At 36.7% G+C, this 10,968-nt stretch overlaps 1 protein-coding gene across 1 annotated transcript in view; it reads right to left on the bottom strand.

The window, feature by feature from the left end:
- Positions 1 to 1,585: 1,585 nt before the first annotated feature.
- Positions 1,586 to 10,968, bottom strand: part of rbfox3a (RNA binding fox-1 homolog 3a) — a 440,178-nt gene continuing 430,795 nt past the window's right edge. Inside the window, exons 12-14 of the mRNA XM_078570955.1 lie at positions 10,851 to 10,923; positions 5,206 to 5,281; positions 1,586 to 2,708 (exon numbers count right to left, since the gene is read on the bottom strand). Of these exons, the coding sequence (XP_078427081.1) occupies positions 2,672 to 2,708; positions 5,206 to 5,281; positions 10,851 to 10,923 (186 nt within the window). The 3' untranslated portion in view covers positions 1,586 to 2,671. The remainder of the gene's footprint in view (positions 2,709 to 5,205; positions 5,282 to 10,850; positions 10,924 to 10,968) is intronic.

Below are 10,968 nucleotides of genomic sequence, written 5' to 3'. Positions count from 1 at the left end.
AAGCTTCTTACATGATAATGTATTTTGGTCTCTCAGTTTGGAGATTTGGCTTTGGAATTTTATTCATTAGGCTTGTGTCATAAATGTGGAAATTCCAACCAATACTCCTGACTGGAACATTAAGGTTGATCAGGGGATATGGATTTGTGGTATGATTTAAGATTTTATTTGCCAATGTAATTCTCTTCCCAACAATTTCAAACATATAACTAATTCTTCACAATGAATTGGATCAATTCAAATTTTGAAAAAAGATGTTTCCCTTCCTGTCATTGTACCTTATCTCAATGGCTTACCCACTGACATGTTGCACTTGAAAATCATTAGCACTCATAGTTTAGACCTTGCAGATATCAATCTTTTGTCAAACCTCAAAGAAATGGTAAGCTCTTTCCCCTTCCCTTTAGGGAAAAGTTCATATCATTAAAGTGTCTGTTATTCCAAAGATTAATTACATATCATCTCAATGATTCCATTATGAATATCTAATTTCTACTTCTACAAAATTAATGATCTTTTCAAGTTCCTCGAGAAGAAACAATGAATAAACTTTTAATTGACTGCAGGAATTGAGAATTGGGAGGAGGTCTGGACGACAATGCTTTCCTGTATTTCTTAGCCTTACACTTGAATCATATCTGCTTCTACAATGTTGGATACAACCCTAATTGGATTTCCGCAATGTTTATTCACATGCTGTATGACAATCATAATTTTTCAGAAGAGATTCTTTGATTTACTAATTTTGCAATTATCTCTGTTCTTTCAAGATGTTTTCTCATATTACTGCAAGAGGCTTCCCTGCAGAACCTGGAACTAATGCACTGAATGTGCAGCTGGTATTGGAGTCTTATTCAAACTCCAACTGTAGCTCCCAATTACCCTGTCCCTTCCTCTGTTTCTCTCTTTCAACCTGCTTACCTTGTTCTTGTTGCACACAACTAACCTTGGGAAAAAGTATTTTTTTGTCTCCTGTTCTTTTCAACATTGTCAAGTTGTGAAGAAATCTTAAGTACTTCTTATTTCTCTTGAAATCTCAACATCTGTACAACAATAACTAAATGCTATACAGTACAATTATTATGGGGAGACAGTGGCATAGTGGTGATGTCAGTGGACTAGTAATCCAGTGGTCCAGGCTAATGTTCTAGGGACACGGGTTCAGATTTCACCATGGCAGCTGGTGGAATTTAAATTCAATTAATAATCTGGAATTGAAAAGCTACTCTCGGTAATGGTGACCATGAAACTAGCATCGATTGTTGTTAAAAACCCATCCGGTTCACTAATCTCTATCACCTGTACCTGCTCTGGCCGACTTATGACTCCAGACCCACAGAAATGTGGTTGACTCTGAACTGCCCTCTGAAATGATGTCACAAGCCACTCAATTAGGGATGGGCAACACTGGCCTTGCCAGTGACACCTACATCCCATGAAAGAATTTTTAAAAATTCCATATTGATGTTACCGACTTTGATTTGTGTTGCAACAGAAAATTCAAGTTTTTTTTAAGCTGTGTTTTGCTATAAATATATTGCTATTAGATTACGTCTTGAAAATATTCATAACAATTGTTTTTGTTGAAGAAAGAAACAATCTTTATTAAGGATATTGTTAATTGAATCACATTAGAAGCTTACAGAATGACAGAAAAAGGAAGGCAGAGGTCTAAACTACAGCTCTCTAATCAGCAGGTATCTACCAGAGCAGCAGCAGAGAGCAAGAAATTAGGAACCAACAGCATATAGACAGTTAAAAGCACATGAGGTACTAACAGGATATTAAACAACATGCAGTTCCAGGACTGAGAGAGCACTGAGGAGACAAGGGCTGAGCAAAAAAGTCTTTAATATTGAGATGGAATTGCAGACTGTGTGGCATGGAAAAGTGATGGTTTTGTGAATTGAGGTGTCTGGATAGCTAAAGGCCAGGCAAAGCTGGGGATACTTAGGCCAAGAGGGCATTAGAGATTCAAATATTGAGACGTGAAGGTCCTTAGGACTAAAACTAGGACATCACTAACTCAGCGGCATAATAACATACCCTAGGCCAAGGCAGCATCATAACATCAAGGGCTGATCAATGGGGCAGTTCCGCAGTTCAAAAGGAGACCACAGAGTCTAGGCCTAGGTAAAGGGAGGGAAAGGGAAAGAACGAGGGCCTCTTGAGTCCTGAAACGTCAGGCTGTTTTAAAATCTTTTACAACAACACAACCTGTTTCCATTCTAGGACACTGAAAGTCCTAAAAAGAGAATTTTATTTGTTTTTGAAATGTTTACAGGTTTTTTTGCTCAATTTTTTGTTTGCCACTATTTTGCTGAGAGCTGTCAATTCTTCTTACTCCCATTGAAAATAACAAGAATGATTCAATGCATAACAAAAATGCACTTAACTAGGCAATAATACTGTTACCGCCCCAGATACATTCCCATTAGTTTCAATGGGAGGAAAGGTCAGGGTGTGTTATAATCTATTGCACAAGGGTGGCAGCTAAAGGGCTATATACAAGTGGAGTTATAAAAAGGAGGAGTTTGAGCGTACACATGGTATACAACGTACAATTCTTTTCCATATGGCAGTACTTGCGTACGTTCCACATCTTGTTTGCTGTAGGTGTGGCACAAGGTTCTGTATTCCCAGAATCCGTGGATTTCAGCTTCTGAGCCCTTCATTTAGTACAGTGCACCTGTGTCATGCCAGAGTCACTAGAATATAAGATGAAGCAAACAACTTGCACAGTTTGGCTTGGAGATAATTCTGGTAAATTTATTAGTCAACAGATCTTTATTAAGTTGAAATAGCAATATAGCCTCAAAGTAACATGAACACATTATTAAACTCATCTTGTATATATGGCAATGTTTCAAGCTTGATGTACATGGACTTTTTTACCCATATACTTTTTTTTAACCACACAAGGGGCAGGAATATGCAAAGAGAGATTTCTTTCTTTTTTGCCCCCAGTGACCTCACTGAACAGTTTCAAGTTATGACTAGGTTCAAGTCTGATGCAGAGTAGCAATCCACCTATATTTCACCTTTGGTGTACCTCAACCCGTCACTATCCTTTCTGAGAGAGGCTGTTGATTAAAAACTAATTGTGCTCTTCTTGAGTTATAGTAATTGGAGCTAGTTTGAAATTGATCAAACTCACCGATGTTTGTGTTCTGAACAGTTATATCTGGCCAGAATTTCTATCAGGTCCCAGAGGCAACTCACTAGTCCCTCCCCTCTCTGCCTGGGATTTATTTGAACCCTAGTACCACACATAAACAGACATTGTTTTAGCACACTACAATACATAGTCCTCCATATATAGAGATGTTCTATATTATTTTTAATAATATAAAGCCAGGACATAGCAACTGTTGATTTGTATATAGACAGTTGTGTAAATTTAATGGTTTACATATTGGAAGGACAGCAGTAATGTAAGCCCAAGAAGGGGATTGCTAGCTACTAAAGACAAATAAATACACTTTAAAAATTGCAGATTGCAAACGATTAAAAGAGTATTTTGTAACCCCTTTTCATTGCAGTTGCCTTTGAACATCTTGCAGCAAAGAGATGCGACTGTAGTTTTATCAAAGTGCTTAGCAAGAAAGTGTTTAAAGCAAACACTAATCTCAACATATTTATAGGAAATGCATATACAGTAAACCTTTTAAAATAGCTTGACAATGTAAATGGAATGCCAGCAAGGAAAGGTTAATATTATGGACCCTAGAATATTATTACATTAGTTTAACTCTATCAACAAGAATGATGCATTTCTGTACAAATCTGTTCCTGATAAAAACTATTTCTGTACCAGATTGAGAAAGGGAGAAACAAGAAATACAACAGAAATTTCAGTTACCTTTCTCTGTCAATTTTTGTATCTTTTGCTATTTGTAGTGTTTCTGAAAAGATAAATTGTGTGCATTTGACAAATTAAATCACACACTAGGATGTCTTTCTTCTTTTAGTGTTGGAGATAAGAACTTTATTGTGTGCTGCTATGGCACACACAGGATTGTAACTTTATATTATACAAATACAGATTACCATGTATGGGAAGGGCTGAAAGATAAAGGCAATTTCCAGCATTGGGCTGACCTGGTAATTCAGCACAAAATTAGTGGCAGTAGGTGAAAATATTCCTTGTATCTCATTACTCCTTAGAGGACTATCTTACAAATATGAATAGATAATTTGCCAAAATGTAAAGGTTTAGTTTTAGCCATCTTTCTTTCATTCTATCAAACAATGGATCTAAGTACAGTGAGATAATGGTTTGATTGTTATATTGTGTGGAAATATGGACATCATTTCCCAAGTTGTGATGAGCCACATCTTTAACAAACAGGGGACATACCAACAGTCAGCCATTTGATATGATACAAATTTCCAGAAACAAGGCTGACTGGATAACTCCTCCCACAACTGACTCTGGTCAGCCGCTTATGTTAGGTTCATTAACTTATCACGTTGCTGATCTGACACATTTTACTTGTAATGGTTTACAATTTAAAAACCTTAACGTGAATTTTTGTGGTTTATTCGCCAAAGGAAATCAGTTAAAATTGTTGTTCGTTCATTAGCTGGTCATTGTGGCATTAATGCCAGTGAGTGTGATTCTTTTTGGTGTTGAAATTTCTCCACCCCAGTGTTCTGAACATGGTTAGTCTTTAAGACTACTGGTTTAGAACAGGAACTGCATCTGAACAGAGATCCCACACAATGCTGGGCATTGCCATATTGATAACAATATAACAGAGAATGTTTCTGTGCAAGACAATTGTTACTCATGAGTATCTAAGATCTAAAATGAAAATTATTTAAAAAATGTCTACTTTTCACTTAGTGCACAGTGTACTGACATTATTTGCATGTGGACAGATACTGTTTGCTTTGGATATTTACCTGTTAGTTCTTATTTTTGCCACACCAGTAGCTTATTGGTAATTGGGATTGAGAAAAGGTTGCTCAAAAGTCAGCAGGGAGCACGCAGAAGTGATTTTCCCCAATGCTTTTAATCATGATCGGAAGGACAAAGTGAGCAGAGGCAGGGCTTGCTCTCAGAAGGCCAATGCTGAGCTTCAGGGGCATTTTGTGTGTTTTTCTTTTGGGGACACCTGCTCCCATTGAAAACAGAGCCCAGAAAACAGCTCAGGAGGGTGTGCACTTGTTTGAAACATATCAAGAGGAATGAAGACTTACCTCGTGAATGTAATTATCCGTCCATTCCTCCCATGGTCAAATTCTGGTATGGTCACGAACATTGGGCTAGTGTGCCCTGTCCGCATGTAAAGCAAAATGTATATATATATATATTCAAATAGCATTGTGCAGTGTACAAGGGACAGTCACAGAGTTATAATGCACCAACATGTGCACATATTTACAGATGTGCACAGTAAAAGGGAGAGTCAGGGCATAAAGGTTGGAAACACATGGGTTAATTTGAATTTTTGGCAATAGAGTAAAATGGGCAGCGTTGAATTGACTACCCACTATACTCCTTGTCTGGCTTTCCTTTTTCGGAATAGGTATAACAGGTGATCATTCCAATATTGCTCACTTCATACTATTGTCAAATGTCAGAATTATCCCCACTAACTCAAACATCGAAAAATGAATAAAGACAGCAATGAAGAGTTAACTCTGACACCATACGGGTATAAGTCCCTGTAACATGTAGGTAATAACATGCTCAGTAAAACACAAAAACCTCAAGTGTAGGCAAGAGGAGATAAGATCAACTAAGCTTCTGTCAAAGGAAGCAGAGTGTCATGAAGACAATAAGCTCTAAGTAATGACATTGTGTTTGAAGTAACAGCTGGAAATAAATTCTTAAGGTCAAAATAAAACAGCATAATAATTTTATAGCTTGGAATATGTTGAAGAGTTAATCCTATGTGTGGAGTAAATTTGTCAAGAGAACATTTTAAAAAGGTAATTAAAATTCTGTTGATTGTTTTCCCAGTTTTAACCCCCCTTTAATTCTATCCAGTGGAATTTACTGCTAACACATAGTGTAATATATTTTCTACAGCACACAATTCACATAATATTTCATAAGTAAACATTTATAAAGATGTTAGCTATTTCTTGACCCCAAAAAGTATAAACAGTGCCTTTTTAAAGCTATTTTTTTCTTTTTTTTTTGTAAAAAAATGATCCATGGAATACTTATGTGCACATATTGAAAGTGTATAAAAGGATGATTACAATTTTCTAAGTCTGTTCCTACTCATTTTAATCTACGTGTACGAAGACAATCATATGCTAATCATAATAAATACTCAGTTTTAAATACTTGAGTCAGGTTGACCTATAATACACCATATTGCAATGGTTTGGAGTTTTGATTTAACAGAATATATTTTGGCTGTAAAGCAAAAAAGAAAATCAAAACCTAAAATAGGCTACAAGAAAATAAAAAAACAAAACCTGTACAGCAAGCAAAACACAACATATTTTAAGGTAACTCCTCAGTTCTAATTATGTTACCTTCCTCTCACTATGAAACCTACACAACATTCAGAATATACTCTGCTCCAGTTAATCCTCAGAGATGTCAGAAATAAAATAGAATGTGATTCCAATTTTTTGGTTCATTCTCACAGCCCCAATCTCATATCATATTTAATAATCTAATCTCTTTACACAATTCACACTTTAGGAACCTTCCTCAGAGACAATAGATGATTAAAAAAATATCAAAACTTGCACTGGAAAAAGCTGGGACATTCAGTACTCGAGGGAAGCCTCACAGAGCTGTGTTTGTTTGTAAAAAAAAACAATACTTAAGACTAACAGATACAAAATTCCAAAAGGAAATGACCTGTTTTTAAATGTATTGTTTGCTAGTCTTTCTCCTATTTGAATGATGATTTTTCTAACAATTATACATGATTCTTGTGGCCACAATATTAATTATACCAAGAAAAAAATAAGCAGCTAATTCCTTTTCCAACTGTTTTAGACAGTTCTCTTTAGTAAACATACCCATTTGAAATGCCAGAAGCCTCTTCTGAAGGTGATAAAGTGCTTTTCAGGCAACTGACTTCCATTTAGTAAATTGCAGTTACAACAAATTTCTGTAAGTCAGGCATTAATATTTACATAATTGCATGCTGTGAATGGGGGAACCTAAAATTCTGATCTTGAAAATTCATGGCTAATAAATCCCTGCCTGTTAGCTGAGAGAATTATATAATTACTTAATGTAAAGAATTGAGTTATATATTGTATGGCAATAGTATGTTAACTTATCAGGAACATTTTTATGAATAACTGGAATGCCTTTAAAAACATTTATCCATACTGAATTGCCAAAGTAAAAAATGTTTACATTCCTTTTCAGGAGAATTACTTTTGATCTGTGTTTGAAAGCTTTTAGACTGTAACTGAACCATCTTCAATTGCTCAGGTCAGCTTATTTTATTAAATTGTGCTGTTCGCAACTCCAGAATGATCTAAGGAAATGTGATGACAATTAATGAAGTGACAGCTCAGGAGACATAAATAGTGTATTGAAGTAAATGAGGTTTGTATTAAGCCCAAAACAGTGAGGAAAAGAGGAATAGGATGTAGGAAAAAGTGGCAATGCTGGGTAGAAAAGTGCTGTTATCTCTTTAGACACTAGTTATGTTCAAAATATCCTTTGCCATATGGAAATCTGTTCTTAAATGAATGCATTAGTCATACGCCCCTTAAGTTGATCGTTACCTGTTCACTGTGGCATAACCACCCTTTTTTACTACTTAACTACAAGAGGGACAATGCTGAACCATAGAAAACCAGTGTGATTCAATAGCAGCTCAGTGACTTGGTTTCATCTCCAACCCGTTTAGTAACAGTGAGCAGTGTTTACACAAAACCTCCACAGACGCGGCACGAATACAAATTTCACTATATCAACTGGACATGCTCTGCTTTATTGGCAATGACTATGTGAGGAACTTACAGCATTTTATCTTCTGATTTATGTTAAGAAACTATTATTGCACTGAAACTGACTGTTAGACTGAAGCTGTCTACAAGAATAAACTGTTTCCTTTCTCTATCAATCAAACTAGACTTAAAAATGAATAACATAGAAAGCTTTTAAAAGGCTCACTTCACACAATCATGGTTATGAGGGGCATGTTTCAATCACAGTTCTGGTTGACACTTCAATCCACCAGGCACACATGTGATGAGTTTAGTCAGGTTTGTCACACTGCTAGCTGTTAGGTGGGAAGTCTGGTGCTGATAGAGGATCTCACAGTAATCTGAGGTGGGATTAGACTAGGAGGAATTATATGTTGTGTAGGTTTTCTTTCTGACTATCACCTTAAAGCTGTGTACCCCATTTCATACAGAATCTTGTTCACTTGACTGACTTTTAAAATCAACCATCCTGAAAATCTGACAGAGTCACTTAAAAAAAAAATGTTTTTTTAAAAAAAAAATTTCGGCCTAAACCCAGAGCGGCTCTCTGGTTGGTGCAAATCTGTGAAATCGACAAGGATGCCAATTTCAAAAGAAAACAATGCAGCTGTCAAGTGTATATTTCCTGTTGTTTTCTTTTACGTTTACACATCAGAAATTTTCCCAAAGTAGATTATGCTGAGCAAAACTCAAGAAAAATTTGCAGTCACCACAGATAAAACACGTAATAAACACAAAAAAAAAACATCTGAGGTAAAAATATCATGTTAACCAGAGAGTGTCAGCACAAAACATTACTGCATGTCGTGCCGAAACCCCCACGGTTTCTGAGAAGACGTTTCTAGCCCTGCTGGGTTTTAGTGTGTCTCTGAGTTTCTCTTGCTAGTACGGGGTGAAGCGACTGTACCCTCCTCTGTACAGGCTAGCCTGCAACATCAAAGATGAAAAAAAAAATCGAATAAATATTTTTTAATGTACGAAATGCTACAGCAACACAAGCCACAAATCTAATTAAGAGAACGAAGGGAGAAAAATCATCTTAATTAATGAAAGCTTTTAGCTAGCAGCTGCTCCGGAGATTTGCAAGATTTGAAACCACACGCACGTCACCTCGGCAAATTTAAATCATTTGTCTAAACGAAGGCATTGCGCTGATGAAGCTCAAGGGAGTGGCAGGCTTTTTTTTCCTCTCTCTCTCTCTCTCTCTCTCCGCAAAGCGGCTACAGAGGGCATTTGCCGCAATCACCATTCATTAATCTTAATGTTTTCATTTTTTTTTGTTGTTGTTGAGGCTCTCAAAATGGAAAATTGAATTTTTTTTCATCAATGATGTTGGCTGCAAAGCTAGCTAAAAACCAGGTATATCAGTAAAAGTATCCGCTATAGTGAGTGTGGGAACTGAGAAAGACGGAGAAAGGCACAAACACACACGCACGCACACACACAGAAAAGAGAGCAAGAGAGAAACGGTCTATGTGTATGAATTCACTCCTGACATTGATGGTAATTGTGTAAAAAAAAAAGCTTAATCCCTCGGCCTTCATATGCTAATCAGCTAAATATATGTATATATCTTTAGTATTTTAAAATAACTTACATTTTAATTAATTCCCTAGTTGACTTCCCCTCCAGGATGGCCTCCTTGCGCTGATGCAGTGGGCACAAGGGGCCCTCACCTACAGCATAGCTTCTAGTGCTATTGCCCATAGTGGCATGGTCTCAGGGATTGAATTAAAAAGAGTATTTTGTATTTTGGTCTTGTTGTGGTGAATAGTCCCATCTTATTTTAAATGGTGAGAACTTAACACTGACAAGTAGACAGGACGGAGAGATACCCACTCTTTACTTGGCTATTAGTGGCATTATCTAATGCTTTTAAATCAGAATTCTACCAATTCAAAACTTAGATACTGTAAAATTATATTATGATTATAATACCATGATAAAAATGATGGGTTGCACTTGAAAATAATATAAAGTAATAAGAAGTGAAATGAATAAGTATGCAATAAAATATTCTAAAATAAAAGTTGCTAAATTTAGAGCAGTTACACCTGTAGTTTAGGAGAAGCCCTTATTTTGCAACTCAAAATCTTTGTAAATAAAACTACTTTCTGTTAGTGCTCTTGATTCTTCTATGACATCATCAAATATTGTGTTGTTAGGAATGAAGTGTCAGACAGACCATCTATGAAGGGAATGGTCTAGTTTGGGACACTGAACCTTCACCTTCCCTCGAGTGCACTGCCTGAGTGGAAATGAGTGACCAGCTATAGTTTGCAGCATCAATTTAAATATTTTCTGTCTTCCATGTTTCACCTGAACATGAAGCAGAAGCAAGTCATATGACAGTCATGTTAACAATCTTTCTAAATCCAAATAAAATCCATAATTGTTTGTGTGTGGTTTTTGTGCATTTGTATAGTTCCACGTTCTTGAGACTCTGAGTCGTTGATCACAGAGGTCTTGTAGCTCACCTGTTCCCTGGGTAATAGAGTGAAGATGATCCTTCCAACAATTCTAGTTTCCACATCTACACAAACAGCTTTGAATTATATCACTGGAGATCAGACCTGCCTAGATATTTGCATGCACTCCATTTCTGCAAGTATAGGACCAGCATTCTGAGGTGCTCCAATATTCTAGCCACTGCCCAGGATAAGCAATTGCCTTCTGTTCTATCTGGGCCGAGAGTTAGGAATACAGTGGGATATGTGGGAACTACCCACTAGACGATGGGCAAAAATATTTCTTAAAATCAAATGAATGGTTGCAGTTGCACAAAATCCAGAAACCTTCCAGTTTGACTTTTTTTGGACTTAGAAAACTTAGAAGCAAAATTGATCCAAACTGGAGAAAGCTCTGATTGGATTTGGTTTGATTAAATCCGTTTGGATTTTGGGTTCAGTTCAATGCTTCATCCCTACCTGGTAGGCCAACCAAGGACTGGCATTGACGGCATTCCTGGAGATATCTCTGAGATGAACCGTCCCACTCTCTCTAACGAGGAGGATGCCATGGTTGCAGGAGGTTAACATGGGGGAG

The sequence above is a fragment of the Cetorhinus maximus genome, chromosome 24 (genome assembly GCF_964194155.1).
Source record: "Cetorhinus maximus chromosome 24, sCetMax3.hap1.1, whole genome shotgun sequence".
NCBI classification, from domain to species: Eukaryota; Metazoa; Chordata; class Chondrichthyes; order Lamniformes; family Cetorhinidae; genus Cetorhinus; species Cetorhinus maximus.
The sequence above is the reverse complement of the archived record's forward strand: the minus strand, read 5'-3'. Positions and strand labels throughout refer to the sequence as shown.